Source organism: Heterodontus francisci, chromosome 3 (assembly GCF_036365525.1).
Source record: "Heterodontus francisci isolate sHetFra1 chromosome 3, sHetFra1.hap1, whole genome shotgun sequence".
NCBI lineage: Eukaryota > Metazoa > Chordata > Chondrichthyes > Heterodontiformes > Heterodontidae > Heterodontus > Heterodontus francisci.
In genome coordinates, this window is record NC_090373.1 from 149,974,720 (window position 1) to 150,002,712 (window position 27,993).

The 27,993-nt window shown below is 43.7% G+C and overlaps 2 protein-coding genes across 2 annotated transcripts in view; both read right to left on the bottom strand.

Moving 5' to 3' along the window:
• sim1a (SIM bHLH transcription factor 1a) overlaps positions 1-11,539 on the bottom strand; it is a 106,377-nt gene extending 94,838 nt beyond the window's left edge. The window contains exons 1-2 of the mRNA XM_068026918.1: positions 11,468-11,539; positions 1,030-1,106 (exon numbers count right to left, since the gene is read on the bottom strand). The gene's annotated coding sequence lies outside the window, so the exon portion shown is untranslated. The remainder of the gene's footprint in view (positions 1-1,029; positions 1,107-11,467) is intronic.
• An 819-nt stretch (positions 11,540-12,358) lies between these two features.
• The window catches only part of ascc3 (activating signal cointegrator 1 complex subunit 3), a 740,670-nt gene continuing 725,035 nt past the window's right edge, over positions 12,359-27,993 (bottom strand). Inside the window, exons 40-42 of the mRNA XM_068026887.1 lie at positions 25,695-25,904; positions 18,059-18,234; positions 12,359-13,515 (exon numbers count right to left, since the gene is read on the bottom strand). Coding sequence (XP_067882988.1) covers positions 13,377-13,515; positions 18,059-18,234; positions 25,695-25,904 — 525 coding nt within the window. The 3' untranslated portion in view covers positions 12,359-13,376. The remainder of the gene's footprint in view (positions 13,516-18,058; positions 18,235-25,694; positions 25,905-27,993) is intronic.

Here is a 27,993-nt window from a genome sequence, read left to right on the forward strand (position 1 = left end):
GACAATTTCACAAAGATAAAGGCATTAAAAATTTATCTTACAATTAATCAAAACAACAAATGAGAATTTTTGTGAAGCTTTAAATGAGAAGATTCATTTATTTACTTACTTTCTCATCACTATGTTGGGCACTTAATTAGTGAGATACCTGGCATTCTTTTGCTTGCACAAGTAGTCAACGTCTGCCTGCATACTTGTAGCGAGGCGGATAGATGCCCATCTGTCAGGAGTGATCTTGATCACTCTCTCTCTCTGTGTTCCCTCCATCGCTGTGTTGTTTCCCCCCTTTCTGTTCCTATCCCTCTTTCGCTCTCTGCCCACCCCCTCTCTCTCTGTCCCTCACTCTTCCTCTCTCTGAACCCCTTCTCTCTCTTCCTCTCTGAACTCCCCCCACCATTCCCCTCTTGTCCTCTCTCTCTCTGACCCCCCTCTTTCTATCTCTCTGTCTCCCCCCTCTCTCTGCACCCCCCCCCCCCCACCCTCAGTCTCTTTTCCCCCCTCTTGCTGGAACTGCTTATTTTAAATGTTAATGCATATTGCTGAGCCATTAAAGGAAATGCTTGGAGGAAGCAAACACATACAGGCTTGATACCTTACCTCACAATGTATAAAGTCTCTAAAATCAGTGTATTTACATCTAGAAAATGGTGATAAACATGAAAATCAGTCCATGGCATAAATCACAGTTCTGATTCAGCAAGGGGAATATGAATTCAATGGATGAAGTGGGATTTGCATGATACATTCCATGAAACAAATATAGAACTTGTCAGATGCTGAGTAGTAGGTTCAAAAAAAGGGTATGGTAATTCCTTGTGGAATTATTATAGTTTTATTGCTTTTACATACTGCATTGTTCAGTATTTTGTTGTGATTTAGTCTTGATTATTCAACTGAAAAAAAATCGACCAAGTAAATGTTATCCTACATATATTGGCCTATCTGAATGGTAGTGAAGTCTTGCTTCAATTGAATAGAACCTTGGTTAGACCGCACCTGGAGTACTGTGTGCAGTTTTGGTCCCCTTACCTTAGGAAGGATATTATTGCCATAGAAGGAGTGCAACGAAGGTTCACCAGACTTGATCCCGGGATGGTGGGACTGTCCTATGAAGAGAGATTGGGAAAATTAGACCTGTATTCTCTTGAGTTTCGAAGAAGGTAAGATGTTTCTCCTGGTTGGGGAATCTAGAACCGGGTACACAATTTCAAACTAAGGGGAAAGCCACTTAGGACAGAGATGAGGAGAAATTTCTTGACTGAGAGGGTTGTGAATCTTTGGAATTCTCTGAGGTGATTTCTTAAATGCTGTGATTCTGTACCCCAATCCTCTTGCTCTTTCACAACACCAAGAAGCTTACTTCCATTCATAGTATAATAACTTTTTTTTTTAAAAAGCCACACGATTAATCTTACATTTACTGACACTGAATTTGATATTGAGACAGCACAATATGACCAGCCAGGAATCTGCAACCAAATGGAATGAACTGCAATTGCATCCCAGTTTCTGAATTTACCATTTGATGCAAGATTTTTGCAAACACACAATTCCAATCTATATAGACTGGCCTGCCATCGACATTAAGTCAAGATTAGGTAAAAGAGGTGCCCATTCTGCATTGTTCAATTTCAAAATGATAGTTGTAGACATTTTCAAGTAGTTGCCTCCCAGTGTGGACTGAAAGGGCAAGTAACATAAATTTTGGATAATATTTGGATGACAATTTTTATTTATTCTCAATGTTGGTGAGACAAACATTACTGCCCATCCCTAATTGCCCTGAGAAGATGGTGATGAACTTCCTCTTGAACTGTTACAGTCCTTGAAGCCTTGGCATGCCCACAATTATGTTAGTTAGGGAGTTCCAGGTTCCAGGATATTGACTGTGATGACAAGGAAATGGTGATATATGTCCAAGTCAGAATGATGTGTGAGTCTGAGGTGTTGGTGATCCCATGGCATTGCTGCTCTTCCTTCTCAGTGGTACAGGTCACAGGAAAGGGATGATGCAGGGAAGGTCATTATTCATGCTGTTGAAATTGGTTAGGCCAAGACAGTTCCGAGGACCTCACGTAGCAATATCCTGGGGCTGTGATGATTAGCTTCTGATAACCGCAGCCATCTTCCTTTGTGAGGTATGACTCCAGCCACTAGAAGGGGTTCCCTTTAAGCCTTATTCACTTCAGTTTTGCTCAGTATCTTGGGTCAAGTGCTCACTTGATGTCAAGGCAACTACTCCGCTCTGTTTTTGTTCGGTTTCATCTGTGTTTTCTTTTTCCATTCAGTGTTGAAGTGAAGTTATTTCAGAACATTCCTGAAGGTACCACCTGAAGAAAAATTCAATGCGCAAAGAAAGCTTACTCTAGGTACATGGTGAAATATAGACAAATCATTGACATCATCTACAGTGGTCGACATTTATACAAAAAAACTTGCTAAGATCATAAAAATAGAAGAAACAGAATTTGAATCAAACGCCTTCTACATCTTTAGGACCTCCTAATGTGCTTCACAGCCAATGAATTATTTTTTGACGTGTAGTCACCAATCTTATGAAGACAAACAGCAGTCTATTGGCATATAGCCAGATTCCACAAGGGAGGAATGAATGTTGATCAGGACACCAGGAAAACTCACTCATTTTCTTCAAATAGTGCTACGGGATCTTTCATGAACACGTGAACAGGCATACAGAACTTGATTTAGAATCACACCCAAGAGATGGCATCTCTGACAATGCAGCACTCTCTGAGTCTTACATTTAACTGTTGGACTTACAGTAAGTGCTTAAGTTCTAGAATGGAGCTCGATTCAGCCACTACATTAGCATCCCATTTTCGGGTATCCCGACCAGAAAGGAAGGGGGTGCGGGGGGGGGGGGGGGGGGGGTGGGTGGAGGGGGTGTGATGTGCCGAATCTGTCAAAGGATTTCTGATTAAATGGATAGAGGCATGGATCAGAATGTCTGAACTACATATGGATTCCTCTGGGCTCCAGAAATACGAGAAGACCTGTGAAGGCTGCCCCCCTGGATCCCTCACTCTTACCTGGAGGTCCTGCTGTGGAATCTGAGGAACTGGAATGAGCTTATCTTTTCCAAAAATGGGAGAAAGAGGCCAGTCTCTCCAACTAAGCAGGTATGGATAGAAGTGGCCGAGAAAGTCAGCAGCAAGTATGTAGACCCTCCAACCTGGAGACAGTACACCAAGAGGATCCAGGACCTCAGGAGGGTGGGAAAGGTGAGTGGCATGACCCTTTCAGGTGCCAAGCCCATACTGTGACTTTTCCAGCATTCCCCTGCACAATACTCCTCAGGACAACAAACCTTGCAGCTGCACTCATTCCTCTCGCTAGGTACCTCCTCACATCCTCATCTGGACAACCAACACTCACTCACCCTCACCTTTGTGCCATCTCACACCCATGCCTCAAAGTGACCTTCCATGAATATTGTCCTTCCATCCTATCCACACAATCCATTTCGAACACTCAGAACTCTCTCCTTGCTGGAGAAGACATTGCAGACCTCCAGCCACAGGCAGACGGGTGATCGTCCAGTGGTAGCCATTGGCAATGCAAGCCCACCTGGTCCACTGGGAAGGAGGTCTTATTCCAGGAGGCTGCAGATGTCAGCCATGGTCTGGTATAAAAATCTGAGCCTTCTGAGGCAGTGGTGCACACACATAACAGAGAGCTGATCCTCTGCTATAGGCCGTCTTTGGCGGTCTTGCCTCCTAGGTGCTGAATCTCTGTGTCCATCCCCACTGCCCTGTGGAGCGGCATGTGGTTGAGGAGAAGGCAGCTGGCAGTGCTGTTGGTGGTTCTCCTCGTTCCTCATCAGAGGTGCTAGGTAGAGCTGCATAAGCTGCTCCTGGTGCACTGATGGTTGACAGCAGAGAAGTGCAGATCAAGGTGAGTGAAGTCCAAGATAGGTGAAATTACTTCTAAGGGGTTAGAAATCCACTGCCAAGCAGTAAAAGCTCTCTCATCTAGGCAGGGCTGGAGCTCTTCAGTTTCACTGTTCAAAGGCTTCCCAGCCTGTCAGTTTTATTGAAGAAGAACTCCCTATGCTCTCACCTGGTTGACCCTAGTGAGTTGCAGATAGCTCGGGAAATATGTACACTAGCTGTTAAAAGCCAGAATGTTGGGTTAAAAGATGAGTTAATTACCTATTTGCATATGACAATTACTTAGCCACAGATCCAAGGGGGGTTCCCCAATCAGTTGCAAACCTCTGAGGTCAAACCCAGTAGTGGGTGGGATGATGTCGGGGTCCTGACCCAACATAATTTTTAGGGGAGTTAAAACCCTGCATGCACCTGAACCAACCCATCACCACCTCACCATCCTTGCACCATCAGCAGACTCAATGTGGACATTGCAGCACTTCAGGAGACACGCCTCCCTGTGAGCGGATCACTAAGGGAACAAGACTACACCTTCTACTGGCAGGGTAGGGATCCAGAAGAACCAAGACAGCATGGAGTGGGCTTTGCCATCAGAAACTCTTTGCTCAGCATGATAGAGCCACTTACAAATGGCTCGGAATGCATACTGTCCATCCGACTGCTCACCGCCTCTGGTCCAGTACACCTACTCAGCATCTATGCTCCAACACTGCTCCCCACCTGAAGTTAAAGATCAGTTCTACGAGGAACTCCATAATATCATGAGTAGCATTCTTAGTACCGAGCATTTGTTCCTTCTGGGGGACTTTAATGCCAGGGTTGGGGCTGACCATGACTCATGGCCCTCCTGCCTCAGGCGCTATGGCGTTGGAAGGATGAATGAGAATGGACAGAGACTGCTGGAGTTGTGTACCTACCACAACCTCTGCATCACCAACTCGTTCTTTCAAACTAAACCCTGTCACCAGGTTTCATTGGGACACCCAAGATCACGTCGTTGGCACCAGCTGGACCTCATTGTCACAAGGCGAGCCTCTAAAAACAGTGTACAAATCACACGCAGCTTCCACAGTGCGGACTGCAACACCGACCACTCCCTGGTGTGCAGCAAAGTTAGACTCAAACCAAAGAAGTTACATCACTCAAAGCAGAATGGCTGCCCGCGCATCGACACTACCAGAATTTCTTACCCACAGCTGTCACAAAAGTTTCTTAATTCACTTGAAAAAGCCCTTCAAAACACTCCTGCAGGGGATGCAGAGACCAAGTGGGCCCGCATCAGAGACGCCATCTATGACTCAGCAATGACCACCTTTGGCAAAGGTGAGAAGCAGAATGCAGACTGATTTCAATCTCACTTTGAAGAGATGGAACCAGTCATAGCCGCCAAGCATACTGCACTGTTGAACTACAAGAAAGCCCACAGCGAGTTAACATCCATAGCACTTAAAGTCACCAGAAGCACCGCGCAAGGAACAGCCAGGTGCTGTGCAAACGACTACTGGCAACACCTATGCAGTCGAATTCAGTTGGCCTCCGACACCGGAAACATCAGAGGAACGTATGACGGCATTGAGAGCTTTTAGGCCAACCATCAGGAAGATCGGCCCCCCCATGTCTAAATCAGGGGAAATGATTATTGACCCAAGCAAGCAAATGGACCGCTGGATGGAGCACTACCTAGAACTGTACTCCAGGGAAAATGTCGTCACTGATACTGCCCTCAATGCAGCCCAGTCTCTGCCAGTCATGGATGAGCTGGACGAACAGCCAACAAAATTGGAACTCAGTAACGTCATCGATTTTCTAGCCAGCGGAAAAGCCCCTGGAAAGGACAGCATTACCCCTGAAATAATCAAGTGTGCCAAGCCTGCTATACTCTCAGCACTCCATGAACTGCTTTGCCTGTGCTGTGATGAGGGAGCAGTACCACAGGACATGCGCAATGCCAATATCATCACCCTCTATAAGAACAAGGGTGACCAAGGTGACTACAACTACTACCGTGGAATCTCCCTGCTCAGCACAGTAAGGAAAGTCTTCGCTCGAGTTGTTTTAAACAGACTCCAGAAGCTGGCTGAGCATGTTTACCCTGAGGCACAGTGCGGCTTTCGAGCAGAGAGATTCACTTTTGATATGCTGTTCTCCCTTCGCCGGCTACAGGAGAAATGCCGCGAACAACAGATGCCTCTCTACGTTGCTTTCATTGATCTCACCAAAGCCTTTGACCTCATCAGCAGACGTGGTCTCTTCAGACTACTAGCAAAGATCAAATGTCCACCAAAGCTACTAAGTATCATCACCTCGTTCCATGACAATATGAAAGGCACAATTCAGCATAACGGTGCCTCATCAGACCCCTTTCCTATCCTGAGTGGTGTGAAACAGGGCTGTGTTCTTGCACCCACACTGTTTGGGATCTTCTTCTCACTGCTGCTCTCTCATGCATTTAAGTCTTCAGAAGGAGGAATTTTCCTCTACACAAGATCAGATGGCAGGTTGTTCAACCTTGCCTGTCTTAGAGTGAAGACCAAAGTACGGAAAGTCCTCATCAGGGAATTCCACTTTGCTGACGATGCTGCATTAACATCCCACACGGAAGAGTGCCTGCAGAGACTCATCGACAGGCTAGCGGCTGCCTGCAATGAATTTGGCCTAACCATCAGTTTCAAGAAAAGGATCATCATGGGACAGGATGTCAGAAATGCTCCATCCATCAATATTGGTGACCACACTCTGGAAGTGCTTCAAGAGTTCACCTACCTGGACTCAACCATTACCAGTAACCTGTCTCTTGATGCAGAAATGAACAAGCGCATGGGAAAGGCGTCTGCTGCTATGCCCAGACTGGCCAAGAGGGTGCATGAAAAAGGCACACTGACACGGAACACAAAAGTCCAAGTGTTTCAAGCCTGTGTACTCAATACCTTGCACTACGGCAGCGAGGCCTGGACAATGTATGTCAGCCAAGAGCGACGTAAGTATAAACTGAATGGTGGTGGACAATTAAACAACTAACAGGAGGAGGTGGCTCCACAAATATCCCCATCCTCAATGATGGGGCAGCCCAACACATTAGTGCAAAAGACAAGGCTGAGACATTTGCAACCATCTTCAGCCAGAAGTGCCGAGTGGATGATCCATCTTGGCCTCCTCCTGAAGTCCCCAGCATCACAGATGCTAATCTTCAGCCAATTCGATTCACTCCGCATGATATCAAGAAATGACCGAAGGCATTGGATACTGCAAAGGCTATGGCCCTGACAACATTCCGTCAATAGTACTGATGACTTGTGCTCCAGAACTTGCTGCACCCCTAGTCAAGCAGGAAAACTGCCCAGGTATGCCCTGTACACAAAAAGCAGTACAAATCCAACCCGGCCAATTACTGCCCCATCAGTCTACTCTCGGTCATCAGTAAGTGATGGAAGGTGTCATTGACAGTGCTATCATCAGCTCTTGCTTATCAATAATCTGCTCAGTGATGCTCAGTTTGGGTTCCGCCACATAAATACTGTGGCTCAAAGAACAGGTCAGAAGTTGGGAATTCTGAGGTGAGTAATTCACTTCCAGTCTCCCCAAAGCCTGTTCACCATCTACTAGGCACAAGTCAGGAGTGTAATGGAATACTCTCCACTTACCTGAATGGGTGCAACTCCAACAACACTCAAGAAGCTTGACACCATCCAGGACAAAGCAGCTTGCTTGATTGGCAGCCCATTCACAAACATACACTCCCTCCACCACTGACGGGCAGTGGCAGCAGTACCATCTAAAAGATGCACTGCAGCAACTCACCATGGCTCCTTTGACAGTACCTTCCAAATCCACAGCCTCTACCACCTAGAAGGACAAGGGCAGCAGATGCATGGGAACACCACCACCTGAAAGTTCCCCTCCAAGCAACACACCATCCTGACTTGGAACTATATTGCCGTTCTTTCACTGTCACTGGGTCAAAATCCTGGAACTCCCTTCCTAACTGCACTGTGGGCATACCTACACCCCAAGGAGTGCAGCTGTTCAAGGCGGCGGCTCACCACCACCTTCTGAAAGGCAATTAGGGATGGTCAATAAATGCTGGCCTAGCCAGCAACTCCACATCCCATGAATGAATTTAAAAAAACACTAATGGACAATGAGAGCATAGATGGGCTTAATGGTCTTGTCTCACTCACACTTCTTTTCAAAACCTCACCTGAAACATTCCGAATTAGCATCTCTAGTTTCACTGTCATATTCAAGTATATATCTAGATTTTTCAGTGGGAACAGTACATTACATGTTTGAAAGTGCACACAAATGCACAACTACTGCAAACGCTAATTTATTATGCAAGTAAATTAAACATCCTTCAATGTACAAATATATTTTAAAATGAGATGGTCATTGGTAGAAACAGAAAATGGGTTTCTGGTTTTTTTTTTTTTAAGTCTTCTGTTCAGAATGCAGCAAATGATGAGAACAGTGCCAGAAACAGGGAAACAGCTTTCTGTAATGTGAGATCTCAAGTATAAGAGAAAGTACGATTGTGTAGCAAGAATGAATTCTATCTTTTAACTTTTCTAAATCTGGGACTTTTCAGTGTACTAATAGGGTGAATGACATTATCCTTTTGCTTTCCGGATAAAGAATAAGGAATGAAACCTTAACTTCGATTTCAATTTCAAATTTAATTTGTACTACCGACTGTTGGGTCACTCAATGTAATGGAATTAATCAATGTTGTTGAACTGAATGTTACATAAATAATTTCTAGAACTTTGGAATTATCTCCATTTTATGTCTATTACTTTCTGTTAGCTATATAGCTGAATCGTACTAAAGGAAACAGAGGAAAGTCAATCCTACACAGTTTATTCGTAACTCTCACTGATGTACGTAATGAAGTTTAAAGGCATAATTTTGAGCACAAGTGCATCAAATCTCCAAAGAAACTGGCATTTCTTGCTATTTGAGTTTTGCTATAGCTGATGAAGGGCTTGAAATTGTGTACTTTACTAAGATTTTCCATGACTGCTCATTGAGAGTCAGAGATTTTATAAAAACGGGTGTTACACTAACTTCATTATCAGGGACACTTACTTTCGCACTGAGAGTGCCTCTGAGACACGGCACTGAATTTTACGCCGCCCCGACGGGTCGGATGGTGGCATGGGGGTGGTGTAAAATTGAGCGGGAGGCTCCGGGAGGCCTCCCCCTGCTCCTGCCAACTTTACGGCGGTCAAGTGGTGGGGGAATGGCCCAGCCGCCCGAGGCCAATCATTTGGGTATTTTGCCCGTGGAAAGTGGGCATGCTGGGGATGTGAAAGGTCTCCCAGCGATAGCTGCCGGCCTTTCCACGCATTGGGTAGGGGGGTGGGGTGCCATGGCAGTCGAGGACAGGGTGCCAATTGAGGGCCACCCCTGCCTCCCAACCCACCCCCGGGACCCAAGACGCACCCCCCCAAACAACTACCCTTGCCTCACCACCACAACCGATCACCCACCCCCCCCACCCCCGCACCCCCAGCGAGGCAAGCCCAATTTACCTGGTCTCCTGCCTGCATGTCCTTGGTTGGGCTGAAGCCCCAGCAGTGTCCACCACTCCTGGTGGCGCTGCTGGGACTAAGAGCTGCAGGCCCGATGATGCCGGCAGCTCACTGAGGCAGGACCTCCTCCCTCAAGCAGGTGGAAGTCCCGCCTTGGACGATTAAAGCCTGGGGACCCTTAAAATGTGGGTTGGATCCCTGGGCTAGGTGGAAGTGGGCTCGCCACCGACGTAAAAGTTGGTGGCGAAGTCCCGACCGCCTATGGTAAAATCCAGCCCATGGGAACACTGGAAAAAAGAGCTTGGGATCTGGCAGTACTGGGATAAGGTCTCAAGGTTTAGCAAATATTTTGAGGGAGCTCTATGGGGCTGTAAGAAATAAGGGAAATTCAGGAGGAAAGTTGGCTTTGTGAATGCTGGGACTGTTTGTGCTTTCTGCCATCACTGGGAAACAGATTCTGGGGCTTGGGAGAAATGAGGAGAGAGGTCTTGGTTTGCAAACATTGGTTGTGGTTCTGAGACTAAGGAACAATGGAAATATTGTCTTGGGGGGGAGGATTCCAAGAACTTGGGAAGGGAGTCTGACGAAGGGGCTGTTTAGTACAGCATGCATAGGAAAAAGGGATTTGAAGTATTGGGAGGGCAAAGGCTACCACTATTGGAGCTTATTGGATCTGGTAGCATGGGGAGGGGAGACCTTCACCTCTTTAGAACATTAGCCTTCTTTGTGACCTACACACACATTCCTTTTGCACTCTCAGATTCTTCCCCGACACCACTTTCCCTACTATAAGGAGTGTAGAAGTAAAACATTTACCCATTAGTGGATTACAAGCAAGTTTAACATTTTTTCCACAAATTTCCATAAACAAATGTCAAACATTCATTATTTATAGTTTTCAAGATTTATATAAAACATTTCCTTAAACCTGATAGCTCAGATGAGACATTTTTAAACTGAATTTTCTAAAGAAATAAACAGGTGTGTTTGTTATTTTTTAACCAGCAACAAATAAAGTACAATCATTGGTGCTGTTTCTGTGAATAATTCAGAACAGAAAATCATAACTGCATAATCAACAAAAATCAGTCATTTGCTTGAAATAAAACTTTATGAATTCAATCTCCATTTTGATAGAAAGTCATTTTGATTTTAAAAAACCTCTCAAATCCTCACAGAATTAAAGGAGCTCAATTCATACTGATCCATAAATCGTGCGTTGGGAAATTCTGTGCATGCTGAAAATCTACGTGTGTGTTGAGGTAAAGACAACAAGTTAAAGTCCAGTTGTTTGAGATAGGCCGAGATCGTGAGGTAAAAAAGTTAAGGCATTAAAAAGCAGAAAAGATGATTCAATGTGCAAATGTAATATTATTGTGAAATATGCAATATATTTATTTCTTAATTTTGCTTGAAACCTCATTTAGGACTTAAGAAATTTCCGTTACCAAGGGAAAAATGATTGATGAATTCTTTTTTTCAAAATGCATAGTGATTAATACATTTCTATTCTAAACATTCACATATGGATTTTGAGAAAAGTATGACTCCAAATTGGGTCAGAACAGGTATGGTTTGTGGGCAGGAAGCAATTGCCGTATGCAAGATTTTGTGTGTCTGAATACACACATATGTGGAAATTTTCTTCTATGCATTTGAAAGATACTTCAATCTATTTAAAAATGCAGTATTACATGCATTGTCCTAATCCCGAATGAAGTTGGTTAATATGCAAATATAAGGGCCAGAATATGTAAAAACATACAATTCACACATTTGCATTGGAGACTCAGCAGTATTTTCAGTATGTTTTCTGATTTGGATTATTCCAGAGATATTGTGGAATTTATGTTACAGCAACACTTCTACCCAAGTTTTAATGAAACCTTCCAGAGCCAACATTTCATTACACCACTGAAAATCAGTCAGATAATTCGCACAGACTCTGTAGGCTTCATTTTACATAATTGGAGGAATGTACTACCACAATATGACACACAACTATAATTATAGCATTAGCCTCACCTTGTTAGAAGTATGCCGCAGGGGGAGTATCCTGCAGGCCTGTGCCAGGTATGCCTGTGGGTGTGATTGCAATGTGACAATGCACTTCGTTGCGGGTTAACAACAGGCACGATATCTTGTGACTGTGATTAGTGCCAGTTTTATTTAACCTTATCCCTTCTGGGCACAATGGATTTTACATTAAAAGATTTTAGTTTGCTGAAGTAGTACAATCTTAACTCAATCAGTTCCACTCACCTCCAGCTCAGCCAAAGCAACAGACAAGATAGTGAGCCATTGCTTCTGTCACTGGTCTGTACACTGCTTTGAAAATGGAATCACAAAGGAACATATAAACACACTTGCCCCAGCTTGCTTCTGCATTAAGTCTTCTTGTAGCCGCAGTGTTACCACTCTCTTAACTGATATTTGATACTTCAAAAAGATATATTTAATGAATTTTCAATGTTAGATCCATCAGCAATAATTCCAAATTAAAGCACTTCACTCCTTTAGCTTTTCCATCCTGACAGAATCCCTTCTCCGACAATCTGTACTAAGTTGTACTTTACCATGCTTCATCTCGTGAGTTCATGAGCAAATGAAAGGCAGATACTGGGCAAATAACATTTAAAAAAAATACAGAAATAGCAGAATCAGTTCAATGAAAAGTGGTTTGCTTGAATGATTATATTATTCAATTGTTCAATTATTGATAAAAGTAAAATCAGGAAATCAATGTAGCTCTTTTCTATGGCAATGAGTGATACATGATTTAAAACAAAAGATAAATGAAATACCTCTTTCATCAGCAAAAATACAAAACAAAACAAGGATAACTAAAAAGTTTAAAAAGGATAATTTGTTTCATTATACAATACTTCAATTGACAAAAACGACACAAAAGACATGTGTATTGCAATGAAGTTTAATGATTTTGTACATTTGCAAACAGCATTGCAAACTCATATTAAATGCAGGTTTCCCTTTTTGCAATAACTATCAAATTTTTCTTGTGCTATGCAAGTATTTTTGGCACAACTTAATTTTCACAGATATAACTAAATTGATATTGACAAATGAAGTGTTGCAGCACTCACTGCAGAGAAAGGTTACTTGGTTTAACCTGACCCCATGGTTATGAATGTGTCAAGTTTAGCCTCCATGTTACCATGGAAATGAATACCCTCTGCACCCAGTCGATAGGGGAATGAATTTTCAATCACAACTTGCTTTTAAATTACCTTATTTACTTTCCCATCATACTGATAGATTTTTTAAAAAATATACTTTAAATTCAGAACAAAAAATTGTGCTGATTGCAAAGGCATCCATTTTACTCTGCTGATATTACTGCTATGTTCAAAATAATTTACACTTTACAGAATAAGCTTTTAAATACACCAGTTCAAATTACAGGACCTAAATAAAAGTCTTTGCTTTATTAATTATGAAGAAGTAGGTTAATTTCTTTGTCACCTAGGTAATCATATTGACTGACAGCAGTAGAGATAACTTTGTATTCATTGAATGAATGCCATTTTGATTAAAAGTAAAATTCACTAAAAAAAAAGCGTCCAATGACTTTTCTACAACAAATGCATAACCTGTATAAAGTAATATAGAAGGAAGTTATGATTCTTAATGGATAACTTGTAGCTCTTCGCCTGGTGCCCTGATGGACCATATAAAGAGTCTCAAATTATCTGGGTGCAGCTTTAATCTAAAATGCAAATTTACATAAGGCCACCAAGCTGTGCAGATGAGTCGTGTTAGAGGTCACCTCAGCTGTTATTTGTAATTTCCTTTGAGTCTGAGGTTAGAAGTTGCATCTACTAAGGCAAATATCAAGTAATTTTAGTGCACCCCGGCACACAATCTGTACTGTAAGATCACTGCTCCCAGGTTGTTCAGCACTAAGTCTATCATGTCATGCCGCTGCCAGATCACTCTTGGCATCAGAGACCTCGGTGTTAACTATGCTTGCTGGTATCACGTCCGAATAAATGTCATACTGCTGGTCCATCCCCAGATAGCTATCATTCATCAGATAGAGAGTGTAGATATACCTTAAAACATAAGAAAAAAACATTTCTTTTCTTTAAAGCTTTCCCTTTACTCCGAGTGTTTCAAACACTGAATACGCTGATGTACAGAAATACTCTTACTAGAACAAAGAACTTTGAATATAAAGAATTTTTAAACTATCACAATATATCACTGATGTATGGTACAGTTATCTGAAATGGCATTTATAGGATAACATATTTTCTTGCAATGACAACTTCTGTGAAATACATTAAAATACATACCACTGATCAAAGTGCTTTCATTTCTGAGATTAATTCTGTGTCCTTTCTTTAAAGTCATCAAAGTTGTTTCTTTTCTTTTGAAAAACAACTAAGATTCTGTTTGATTACAAATCACTTCCCATTCCAGAATTCAAAAGCATAGATTACCTTAATTCAATTCCAATTTTACCAAGATACTGATTTATTTTTGAATTTTTCCTCAGGTTTTCATGGAAGTATAGAGCAGCTTGTCTTTACAGACAGCTCCGAGGACCAGTGCAAAGAGTAAAGAATTAATGATGAATTCGTACAAGGTGTATGTTAGGCCATAAGATACTGTGTGCAGCTTTGGGTGCCATCTTACAGGTAGGGTATTAAAGCCATACAGAGGGTAGATCATTGATCACCATGAATGACACCAGGGATCCACTGGATGAGAGAATACTGGGAGGAGATTTTATAAATGTTTTTAAAACTATGAAGCATTTTTGAGAGGTTGAATAGGAAAATACTATTTCCTCTGTTGGGAAGTTACGTTATCAGTTTAAACGATCGCTAAGATGAGGGGAGGCATTAGAAGAAATGTCTATTTAAAGGGTTTCTGGAACGTAAAGAACGAATGCCATTTTGATTAAAAGTAAAATTCACTAAAAAAAAAAGCATCCAATGACTTTTCAACCTTGCATTTTTTAAAGGAATTTTTAAAAAATTCATTCTCGGAGGGCTGGAATTTATTGCCTACCCACTAGTAGCCCTCGGGAAGGTGGTGGTGGTCCTTCTGGAACCGCAAGCAGTTTGGCACAACTGAGTGGCTTGCTGGGCCACATCAAAGGGCAGTCAACCACATTAATGTGGAATTGGAGTTACGTGAAGACCAGACCCGACATGTGGACGGCAAGTTTCCTTCCATAACAAAAACTTTAGTGAAACAATTGGGGTTTTACAACAATCTGACAACTCTATGGTCACTTCCATTGATACTAGTTTTTTATTTGAAGATCTTTTAAACTGAATTCAAATTGGCACATTTTCATGGTGGGATCTGAACTCACAACTGGTTTACTCCTTTCCTAACAGCACTGTGGGTGTACCTACCCCACATAGACTGCAGCGGTTCAAGAAGGCAGCTCACCAGCACTTTCTCAAGGGCAATTAGGGATGGGCAATAAATGCTGGCCTAGCCAGCAACACCCACATCCCATGAACGAATAACAAAAAAGTACCACACTACCTACTTGTGATCAAAAAAATTAGATAATTGATTGAAGAGGACAATGCATGGATTTGGGGTAGAGTACAGGGCTCTGGGATAGCTTTGGATTCGCTCTAGCTAAGGTCTCACACAGAAATGATGGGCTGAATAGCCTCCTGTGCTGTAAACTTAGATGGGTTGGTAGATAAGGTGGTTAGGAAGACATATGGAATACTTGCCTTTATTAGCCGAGGCACAGAATATAAGAGCAGGGAGATTATGATGGAGCTGTATAAAATGCTAGTTCGGCCACATCTGGAGTATTGTATCTGTTCTGGTCACACCTTATAGGAAGGATGTGATTGCACTGGAGAGGGTGCAGAGGAGATTCACCAGGATGTTGCCTGGGCTGGAGTATTTCAGCTATGAAAAGACTGGACAGGTTCGGGTTGTTTTCGTTAGAGCAGAGAAGGCTGAGGGGGGACCTGATTGAGGTATACAAAATTATGAGGGGCATTGATAGGATAGATAAAAATAAACTTTTTCCCTTAGTGGAGGGTGAATAACTAGGGGGCATAGATTTAAGGTAAGGGACAGGAGGTTTAGAGGGGATTTGAGGAAAACATTTTTCACCCAGAGGGTGGTTGGAATCTGGAACACACTGCCTGAAGGGGTGGTAGAGGCAGGAACCCTCACAATATTTAAGAAGTATTTAGGTGAGCACTTGAAACGCCATAGCATACAAGGCTACGGGCCAAGTGCTGGAAAATGGGATTTGAATAGATAGGTGCTTGATGGCCGGCACAGTCACGATGGGCCAAAGGCCTGTTTCTGTGCTGTATAGCTCTATGACTCTATGATATGTTATTGGGGCAAAAGCTATGGGGTATTGAAGTGCTTTAATTATTTTGACGGTAATATTTCCATTGGATGGCAAATATATGCAAAGACTCACCTCTTCAGTTGTATTAGGGCTTTGTAATAATAAGCTGTGTATAATACTGTATACAGCAGTGCACAGTGACATAGCACTAGCTTATATCTGCTCGGGCCTGTTAAAACCTTTAATACACAATACTACAAAATGGATATAGATTCATTCCTTCAATTCTTCACAACTGGTCGTAGTGGAGAGGAAGCATTGAAGAGTGAATCACTCCATGATGCACCCTCACATCTCCAAATGGCTGCTTATGAGGCAGCTCTGGGAGCCACAGCCAATTAAAAAAAAAAGTAAAAGCAAAATACTGCGGATGCTGGAAATCTGAAACAAAAACAAGAAATGCTGGAATCACTCAGCAGATCTGGCAACATCTGTGGAAAGAGAAGCAGAGTTAACGTTTCGGGTCAGTGATCCTTCTTCGGAACTGAACTTCAGTTCCGAAGAAGGGTCACTGACCCGAAACGTTAACTCTGCTTCTCTTTCCACAAATGCTGCCAGACCTGCTGAGTGGTTCCAGCATTTCTTGTTTGTGTAAAAAAAAAAGTAATTTGGAGGGAGCCTCGGGCTATTTTCTTCAGCAAAAGTTTGAACACTAGAGCTTTAAATAAATGAAGCCTGCCATGACTGTCATACTGGGGCAGGACATGCAGCATTTCTGCCTTTGGCAAAACCAGATTACAGTGAATTGCATTTTGTACTTTAAAAACATGTCAGTATTTTACTTTATTTAAAAACTGTCCTCTGTGTATCATAAAGGCATACACACCTATTTGCCGAAACTAATAGTTACATCAACTTTGAAATGGGTATTAACCGTTGAGCACCACAGTGACATTACTGCTTGAGGATGGACGGTCAAGTTGAATTAATTCATGTTCATAGTCCCCGCAGAAGTCAATGTTACAGCGATTGACTTTGCCACATCATTATTTTCTTGCTGATAAGATAATGCAATTTACATAAAATACACCATAGCAGATTGCTGAGAATGCCATAATCAATGGTAAGATTATCCAAAACTCAGTACCCTTTCCTGTACCACATCCTGCTCACCCATTACTCCTGTTCTTGCTGAGCTACATTGGCTCTCAGTTGCTCAAATTTAAAATTCTCATCCTTGCATTTAAATCCTTCCACAGTCTCCTTGCGCCTCTCTCTCTCTCTAATCTCTTGCGTACATCCCTCTGAACTCTCTGTTCCTCTGATTCTGTCCTCTTGTGCACCCCCTTGCCCCACCACTGGTGGCTGTGCTTTCAGCAGCTGAGGCTTCGTGATCTAAAATTTCCCCTGAAATTCTCCAGCTCTGCACTTCCCTCGTCTCCTTTAAGACCCTCCTTAAAATCCACCTCTTCGACCAAGCTTTTGGTTACATAGGAACACAGGAGCAGGATTAGGCCGTTCAGCCCTTTGGACCTGCTCCACCATTCTAGATCATGGCTGATTGTCTACCTCAACACCATATTCCCACACTATCCCCATATCCCTTGGCGTCATTAGCAACTCGAAATCTATCGATCTCTGTCTTGAACTTACTCAGTGACTGAAGTTCCACCACCCTCAGGGCAGTGAATTCCAAAGATTCACTACCTTCTGAGTGAAGAAGTTCCTCCTCCTTAATCCTAAATGCTCTTTATTCTGAGATTGTGTCTCCTGGTCCTAGACCCCACAGCCAGGGAAAATATCCTTTCTGCATCTACCCTGTCTATCCCTTTAAGAATTTTGTAAGTTTCTATGAGATTGCCTCTCATTCTTCTGAACTCCAGAGAATATAGGCCCAGTCTCTTCAATCTCTCCTCATAGGACAATCTCATTGTCCCAGGAATCAGTCTGGTGAACCTCCGCTGCACTCCCTCTATAGCAAGTATACCCTTCCTCAGGCAAGAGGACCAGAACTGCACACAATATTCCAGGTGCATCCTCACCAATGCTCTATACAATTGAAGCAAGACTTCTTTGCTCCTGTACTCAAATCCTCTTGCGATAAAGGCCAACATACCATTTGCCTTCCTAACTGCTTGCTGCACCTGCATGTTAGCTTTCAGTGACTTATGAACAAGGACACCGAGGTCCCTAGTATCACCTCCTCTGGTTCATACCCATTTATTTTGTGAAGCACCTAGGGATATTTTCCCATGTTAAAGGTGCTATATAAATACAAGTGGTAGTAAAGGGTATCAGGATCTTACCTTCCAATGGTCTCAGGGGTATAGAAAGCTAGAGAGACTGTGCTTCGATTTCGAATGTATCCCACTCGTTTCAAAGCCACTAATTCCTTCTTGTCCACTTCCCCTAGGATGACAAACCAGCCCTCGTCTTTGGCCTTTGGGAAACGTGGCGTGATGGCTTTGCTGTCATACTTTCCCTAACGATCAATATAATACAACAGATCAGAGCAGGTTTTCTGTTTATTAAGATTAATTATAAAGAGTAATGCTGGCATTTATTCAGTGCAATTCTTTTTATCACATTGAAACAACTTGAATCACTTCACACAAAAAATTACTTTGAGTGTGGTAATCTTGCTTATTTAGAAAAACATGGGAGTCATTCTGCACCAGCATTGTTCTACAAGCAGTGTAGAGATGAATAACTAATTAATCGGACTTTTGGTGTTTTGCTTGTGGGAGGAATGTTGCTTAAGACTTCAGGAAAATGCCCTGCTCTTCTCTGAAAATTGCCACATTCGAATCTTTAAGATCCACCTGTACAACCATGAAACGTGGCAGCCATTTCGCACACATCAATAATTTAAGTAGTCACTTAATCTGTTTTTTGTGGCGTTAGCAGAGGGAGGTTGAAGAGCTCTTTCGACAACACAGCACTCCTTCACCAATGCAATGAAGTGTCTGTCTAGATTATTAGCTTGAACCCACAGCCTTCTGACCCAGAGGCAAGAGTACTACCAAGCTGACACGAGCTGATCTTTACTGGTTAAAAGGTCTGTTAGCTATTACTGGGAAAGGAAGTAAAAGTTAACATGTTGCCAAAAATCCACAATTGGTGCAGCGCTGACTTTTTGCTTCAACAAGTTTATAATGATTTAATATAATGCAGCAGCAGTAAAGCAATGTGCTTCCATCTCTGGCAGCTGGTTTGAATGCAGTGCAGCTGGATAAGACTGCCTGTTCATCTCAGAGGGTAATAAGTGAAATGAACCTTAGAAAATAGGGAAGTCAAATTTGAACATAGCCCAACCAAATATAAGCATCCTTCTTTAGTACACAATTAAACCAATAACTCATAACTGTCACAGTTTTTTAAATAAACAAAAATGTAGTATTTTTCAAATGTCTGACAGAGTATTGATTCTTTGCCAGCCTACCAGTTACAATTAAATACAGCACAAGGAAAATTGTTTTAAAAAGCTACGCAATAACCTTAGAATGTATTGGCCTCCAGCAAAAAAATGTTCCATGACGATCCTTAGAAATGTTAACAGTGAAGTTCATTTATATGCAAATCTGATAAATGGAAAAACCAATTTTTTTACTTTTGTTTAATAAAAAAGCAGCACGTCAGCATGAAAAAACTGGCAAACCTTGTTTAGGGAGGGAGAAAATCTGTTTGATGTTATTGTGACTTTATTTTTCATAAATTCCACAATAATCTGCTTGGATGGAATTTACATTGATGCAATGGTTTGTGAACAAAATTATGTTTCTTTCCCAACCTTTAATTCCTAATTTTCTGTTTAACTTTAATAGTGTCAGCACGGACTTCCAAAATGCAGCTTGTGTTTGGCCAACCGTAGAATTTTTTGAAGAAATAAAAGATAGGAAAAGGAAATACAGTGGGCGTTGCATAATCTGGAATAATAAATGTCAATCCTGATCCAGTCACTACAAAGTTTCAGTTACTGATATTAAATCATGATTTTCTATTTTACAGCTATGATTCTACATCATTATTGCTGAAATGCCATGTATTTTTATATATGCATCTGAGATTTACTTTTTATCGCTTTCCCACATTTAGGGCTGCATTTAGTATTCCCACCACTGGGAGCAGCAGCGGGCGTAGAACATGGCGGCTGCCCCCATGCAACCCGCACTGCTGCAATTATGCGCAGGCAGACACTTAAAATATTGACGGAGGTCACTACCCCCCCACCCCCCCAAATCACATGGCAGGGCAGCCTCCGCGACGCTGTTCACGGCATCATCTGTTGAAGGAACAGGTGTGGGCGCCAATTTTAAAAGGCTGCCAGCTAGCCGATAGCCAGTGTGCCAAGTTCACCCCTCCCCCCCCACCTACCAGAGTACAGAGTTCACCCCTTCCCCCACCAAACTCATCAGAGTGCAGAGTTTGCCTTTTCTCCACCCCCCCCATACCCAGAATGCAGAGTTCACCCCTTCCCCCAGATACCCAGAGTGCAGAGTTCACCCCTTCCCCTCCCCCATCCATCAGAGAGCAGAGATCACCCCTTCCCCTCCCCCCACCCATCAGAAAGCAGAGTTCATCCCTTCCCCCACCAAACTCATCAGAGTGCAGAGTTCGCCTCTTCTCCCCCCAATACCCAGAATGCAGAGTTCACCCCTTCCCCAGATACCCAGAGTGCAGAGTTCACCCCTTACCCCCCACCCATTACAGTAGAGTTCACACCTTCCCCCCATACCCATCAGAGAGCAGAGTTCACCCCTTCCCCTCCCCATCTATCAGAATGCAGAGTTCACCCCTTCCCCTCCCCCATCCATCAGAGAGCAGAGTTCACCCCTTCCCCTCCCCTGAGTGCAGAGTTCACCCCTTACCCCCCCCACCCATTAGAGTTCACCCCTTCCCCCCGATACCCATCAGAATGCAGAGTTCACCTCTTCCCCTCCCCCATCAGAGTGCAGAGTTTACCCCTTCCCCCTCCCATAACAACCAAATAAGTGAAACGCAGTTTCTAAGCTTTCGACCTATTAAAATTAATTTCATGTTCTTGTTCTGAGAGAACAGGATCCATTAATAGAATTGCTTTGTGTACGTACATATTTAGACGTTAGCACGTGTGTCCATCAGAGTTCCCCTCCCCCCACCCATCAGAGTGCAGAGTTCATCCCTTCCCCACCTCGGTGGCACCAGCTTTCCCTGGATGGGAAAGTGAAGGTGCGTGAGTGCCCCATGTCATGCTGAACATGGAGAACTAAAGATAAGATCGCTGTGGTTTACATTTTAATTCATGCAAATATGTAATTTAAGTATGCAAGTCGGGTCCAGTCACAGAGCGACAGAGGGGCAGCCACGGAGCTTCCCTGCCGCTGGGGAGATCGGGCTCAGTAATCCTGGCGCGGGTTCTGTGGCGGCCGCTGCTGTTCCGATTCTCTGGCTCTCACCACCACCACACACCCATCCTCCCCCCCCACCTTCACCATGGGACCTGACGTTGGGCTGGGAACAAAATACAGCCCTTAGAGTCATATATGGCACAGAAGGAGGCCATGCGGCCCATCGAGTCCATTCCAGACTTTTAATATTTTGTGCCTTTTGACCTGTCTACTCTTTACTACCTATACACCTAGAGCTTAATTTCCCTTCCAAGTTGCCTATTCTCTTACTTTTGCGACCCTGTCAAATTAGTTTAAACCCAACTCCACAGATCTAGTAAATTGTGCTGCAAGGATTCTGATACAACTCACATTTGGCCAGAATTGGCCAAGGAATTTGAACTCTTTCTTCCTACACCAAGTCTCTACCACCCTAATGTGAGGCACTGGTAGTAATTGAGATTACTGTCTTTGGGGTCCTACTTTCTGAGCTACTCACTAACTCCTGGAACTTTTTTTTTACAGGCTATGAATCCTCTCATTTCGTATAATTGGCTGTGACTTGGACCACAACTTCTGGCGGATTCCCCTCCTTCTCCACGAGCTTCTGCCCCTGCTTTACGGCCCATATCATAGAACCAGAGAGAAAATACCATTCCGGTCTCATGTTCATAGTTACTAAAGCAACTGCCTACTCCTCTAACAGCTGAATTTCCCAATACCACTACATTCTTGCACTCTTCACTTCTCGCTCTACCTGGGCAATGTAGAATTGTCCAGGCCGCCTCCAAATAATCATCCCTGGAACAAGGAAACTTACTTGCCAAAGCACTTCTCTCAGGGACCTCACCTCTTTCTCCTGATCTTGATGGATTGTCACTCACTTCCAGTCATCATCATCTATTCCTCTGTCTACTTGTGCGGATACCACCTGTTACAATGTGTGATCCAGAAACCCTTCTATTTCCTGTAAGTACTAAGTGCTGTGTTCTCACACCTACACTGTTTGGGATTTTCTTCTCCTTGCTGCTCTCACATGCGTTCAAGTCTTCAGAAGAAGGAATTTTCCTCCACACAAGATCAGATGGCAGGTTGTTCAACTTTGCCCGTCTTAGAGTGAAGACCAAAGTACGGAAAGTTCTCATCAGGGAACTTCTCTTTGCTGACGATGCTGCATTAACATCTCACACTGAAGAGTGTCTGCAGAATCTCATCGACAGGATTGCGGCTGCCTGCAACGAATTTGACCTAACCATCAGCCTCAAGAAAACGAACATCATGGGACAGGACGTCAGAAATGCTCCATCCATCAATATTGGCGACCACGCTCTGGAAGTGGTTCAAGAGTTCACCTACCTAGGCTCAACTATCACCAGTAACCTGTCTTTTGATGCAGAAATCAACAAGCGCATGGGAAAGGCTTCCACTGCTATGTTCAGACTGGCCAAGAGAGTGTGGGAAAATGGCGCACTGACACGCAACACAAAGGTCCGTGTGCATCAAGCCTGTGTCCTCAGTACCTTGCTCTATGGCAGCGAGGCCTGGACAACGTATGTCATCCAAGAGCGACGTCTCAATTCATTCCATCTTCACTGCCTCCGGAGAATCCTTGGCATCAGGTGGCAGGACCGTATCTCCAACACAGAAGTCCTCGAGGCGACCAACATCCCCAGCTTATACACCTTACTGAGTCAGCGGCGCTTGAGATGGCTTGGCCATGTGAGCCGCATGGAAGATGGCAGGATCCCCAAGGACACATTGTACAGCGAGCTCGTCACTGGTATCAGACCCACCGGTCGTCCATGTCTCCGCTTTAAAGACGTCTGCAAATGCGACATGAAATCCTGTGACATTGATCACAAGTCGTGGGAGTCAGTTGCCAGCGATCGCCAGAGCTGGCGGGCAGCCACAAAGGCAGGGCTAAAGTGTGGCGAGTCGAAGGGACTTAGCTGTTTGCAGGAAAAAAGACAGAAGCGCAAGGGGAGAGCCAACTGTGTTACAGCCCCGACAACCAATTTTATTTGCAGCACCTGTGGAAGAGTCTGTCACTCTAGTATTGGCCTTTATAGCCACTCCAGGCGCTGCTCCACAAACCACTGACCACCTCCAGGCGCTTACCCATTGTCTCCCGAGACAAGGAGGCCAAAGAAGAGAAGAAGAAGAAGTCTAAGTGTCTCCCACTGTTTCTCAAGCTAAGTAACATTGTGCTTCAGTGAACGTGGCTGGAAATCCTTCCTGTAAGTGTGTTTGCTCTGGATGCTCATCTATCCAGGAACTGCCACATCCAGTGAAATTTGCACAACACAGGATCTAGCTGTCCTGTTACTGTAACCCTTTTTAACTTGACCCATTTATAGGATTAAACTTGTAACATATGGTGTCAAAGTCCAAGCAATGAGTCATATATGTCATGGCTTATACCCCAATTAAAAGTAAAGGCTGAATGCAATGTCTCCTCTGCTATCATTGGTTCACTGCAATTTTGTACACTCACAGGGACGGATCTTGTCAGTGCAGAAAATGGTGGCCAACCACATGGGACTTGTGCCGCTGCGATTCTGCAGCGGGTGGCCAACTTAACATTCTGACGGCGGCCGCCCCTCCCCCAATCATGTAGTAGGGACGGCATCAGCAACGCTGTGAACCTTATCACGTGATGTGAGAGTAGGTGCTGGCGCCATTTATTAAAGGCTGCCAGCCCTGCAAACAAAATGTAGAGTTGCCCTGTCCCTCCCCATCTACAAAATAATGCAGAGTTGACCCCTCCCCCATCTTTACACAGAATGCAGAGTTGACCCCTTCCCCCCCATACACAGAATGCAGAGCTAACCCCTTCCCCCTCCCCATCTATACACAGAATGCAGAGTTGACCCCTTCCCCCTCCCCATTTATATACAGAATGCAGAGTTGACCCCTTCCACCCCCACCCCTCCCCATCTATACACAATGCAGTGTTGACTCCTTTCCCCTCCTTGGTGGTGCCAGCTTCTTGTGGACGGGAACGTCTTGCTCAAGATCGGGAACAGATGGGAAGATCGTGGTGGAGGACATTAAATTTTATGCAGAGAGGTATTTTAAATATTTAAACTAGGGACCCGGCGCAGAGCTGCCGCCATGGAGCTTCCCCGCCCCCGGGGAGATCGGGCCTAGCAATCTTGGAGTTGGGTTCTATGGTGGCAGCTGCTGCTCTGATTCTCCGGCTGCCACCCCCCACCTCCGCCATGGAGCCTGATGTCGGGCCGAGCATAAGATACAGTCCTCAGACAGCACAGTTTATATATACAGATAGCACCCACACATACACAAAATACATCAAGTACTAATCATAAATATCCTGGGGTCCATCCAGTTGCCAATTTGATGAAAGCAAGGTGGAAGAGTTGGAAATTAGACTGGGACCCAGATACATCAGGGCCTAGCCTTATCTGCTGGACCTTACTTGGGATAGAAAATCTATTTGCACCTCCCCCATCCCTCCATCACAGAGTGGGCAGAATACTGATGGCTGAGATTTTTTAAAATTTGTTCATGGGATGTGAGCATCTCTGGCTAGGCCAGCATTTATTGCCCATCCCTAATTGCCCTTGAACTGAGTGGCTTGCCAGGCCATTTCAGAGTCAACCACATTGCTGTGGGTCTGGAGTCACATGTAGGCCAGACCAGGTAAGGACAGCAGATTTCCTTCCCTATAGGACATTAAGTGAACCAGATGGCTTTTTACAACAATTGGCAATGGTTTCATGGCCATCATTAGACTAGCTTTTTAATTTCAGATTTATTAATTGAATTCAAATTTCACATCTGCCATGGTGGGATTCAAACCCATGTCTCCAGAGCATTAGCCTGGGCTCTGGATTACTAGTCCAGTGACATTACCACTGTGCCACCACCTCCTCTCCTCTGTGGTCACCAGGATTATATAATCACTCCTCATATAGTGCTCCACTGCAGCCAAGATGTTCAGGTCTCTGCCAATGTTAGTCAGCTGCCTGCCCTTCCCTGCAGTGAGATATCCTTTTTCAGTTGGGCACCTCCTCATAATGTCTTGGCTGAGATTAGGAGCTCATTGATACACTATATTATAATTGAGCTTGAGGAGCATGGACTGCTGGTGTAGGCAGTCCCTGCCCCTGGTGAACAGAGGTTATGCCCCTTACATGGCAAACAGAAAATTCTCATATTCTAGCCAAAGGTTTTGAGAGATATAGAGCCAAGGCAGGAAAACGGGGTTAGGATGCAGATTAGCCATGATCTTGTTGAATATTGGAACAGGCTTGAGGGGCTGAATGGCATACACCTGTTCCGACATACCTAAATGGCAGACACCCCTCACAACTGGGTCGCTGCTGTTTTCCTGGAAGGTTTGCTGATCTCCTGCATTCAGCAGGTGGATTGATAGCTAAAGTGGTCGGATAGCATGACTACCTCTCTCAGATGGTCTCGAATCAGAGGGAGTCATTTTAACCATACTGGCCTGGGGAGGGTGGAGTCGGGTGTGGGGAAACTAATAGTATGGAATTGGTCGCTAGACTTATGCTTCCCTGATTTTACCTTTCATTGACGTCAAGACTCCTACCTTGCTGCGCACCAGGCTAATCCTGCGTAGATTGATCTGGAGTACGTATTCCTGATCCGCATGCAGCTGTGTCCAGTTCTTCCCATCTCGGAAGCCAGCGCTCACGTTAGGCAGAGCTCTCTCATTTTCCCCCTTTGTAGCATTTTCCCACCAGCCTTTGATTCTCAGATTAACTTCGATGACTGGTAGGTGGGACAGGAAGTTCCAAGCCTAAGATGATGACAAACAACTTTCAATTCAGTTACATGAAGGATTTAGAGATTCAGAATTAAAATGCATACTGTAAAAGGCAAAGACTTGTCAACACAATCTAAATTTGGACAACACTGAATAGAACACAAGGTTAATGAAATCAGCCTTTAGTCTAGTTTCTCTCCATTTCCCTTCATGCCTTTCTCACCCATGAGATCTCCCTCCCAATCCCTTTAGATTCATAATCACCTAATTTCCCATCCTGCTCCTCCAAACTACGGGATAGTGCAATTGGTTCTCTCTCCAGGCATTTTCCTCCTCCCTTTCAAAACTGCCATCATCATCCTATCCCCTCTGCAAAAACCCACCTTGACTCCTCTGTCCTCACCAATTACAGTTCCATCTCAAACTCCCCTTTCCTCTCCAAGGCCTCTAAACATGTTTCTGTCTTCCAGATTTTTGCCATTTCTTCCACAATTCACTGTTTGATTTCCTCCAATCAGAAGTGCCTCCTATTGCACTGCAGTAGTCCTAACTAATGTCGTGAACAATATCCTCCATGACCATGTATTATCCCTCCTTATCCTTTGTGAGCTCTATGTAGTTTTCAACAAGTTCAACCACATGATCCTCCTGCAACATCTCTCCTCCACTGTCCAATACGTGTAACCATCTGTGCTTAGTTTCATTCTTACCTGACTGTCCGTAAGTAGAGTATCTCGAGATGGCTTTTCTTACCAACTCCTTACATAACCGTGTGAGCCCCAGAAGGATCCATCCTTGGCCTCTCCTCTTACTCAACTACATGCTGTTCTTTAGTGACATCATCCACGGACATAGGGCAGCTGATAAATAAAAAGGTAAGCAGCAGGCAAACATGTGTGCAGGAGGGTTTAAGTTCAAGGCAGACTATGAAAGAAGCAGAAAGGAAGGATAACTCAGGAGTTATTATTAGAGATGTTGGGAATCATGAAGGTAAGAAAGCTAGCATAAAGGCACTTTACCTGAATGCTCGTAGCATTCGTAACAAGGTTGATGAGTTAATGGCACAAATCATCGCGAATAAATATGATTTGGTAGCCATTACGGAGACATGGTTACAGGTTGGTCACGACTGGGAGTTAAATATCCAGGGGTACCAGACTATTCGGAAGGACAGACAGGAAGGTAAGGGAGGTGGTGTAGCTCTGATACTCAAGGACGACATCAGGGCGGTGCTGAGAGATGATATAGGTTCTATGGAGAATGAGGTTGAATCCATTTGGGTGGAAATTAGAAACTCTAAGAAGAAAAAGTCATTGATAGGCGTAGTCTATAGGCCACCAAATAATAACATCACATTGGGGCGGGCAATAAACAAAGAAATAACTAATGCCTGTAAAAATGGTACGGCAATTATCATGGGGGATTTTAATCTACATGTAGATTGGTCGAACCAGCTCAGTCAGGGTAGCCTTGAGGAGGAATTCGTTGAGTGTATCTGTGATAGTTTTCTTGAACAGTATGTAATTGAACCAACGAGGGAGCAAGCTATCCGAGATCTAGTCCTGTGTAATGAGACAGGAATAATTAATGACCTCATAGTTAGGGATCCTCTTGGAAGGAGTGATCACAGTATGGTTGAATTTAGAATACAGATGGAGAGTGTGAAGATAAAATCCAATACCAGGGTCCTGTGCTTGAACAAGGGGGACTACAATAGAATGAGGGAGGAATTGGCTAAAGTAGACTGGAAACAAAGATTTTACGGTGGGACAGTTGACGAGCAGTGGAGGACTTTCAAAGCAATTTTTCAAAGTGCTCAGCAAAAGTATATTCCAGTGAAAAGGAAGGACTGGAAGAAAAGGGGTAATCTGCCATGGGTTTCTAAGGAAATAAGGGAGGCTATCAAATTGAAAGAGAAGGCATACAAAGTGGCCAAAAGCAGCATGAAACTAGAAGATTGGGAAAACTTTAAAGGTCAACAGAAAGCTACAAAAAGAGCTATAAAGAAAAGTAAGATAGAACATGAGAAAAAACTAGCACAGAATATAAAGACAGATAGCAAAAGTTTCTATAAATATATAAAACAAAAAAGAGTGGCGAAAGTAAACGTTGGTCCTTTAGA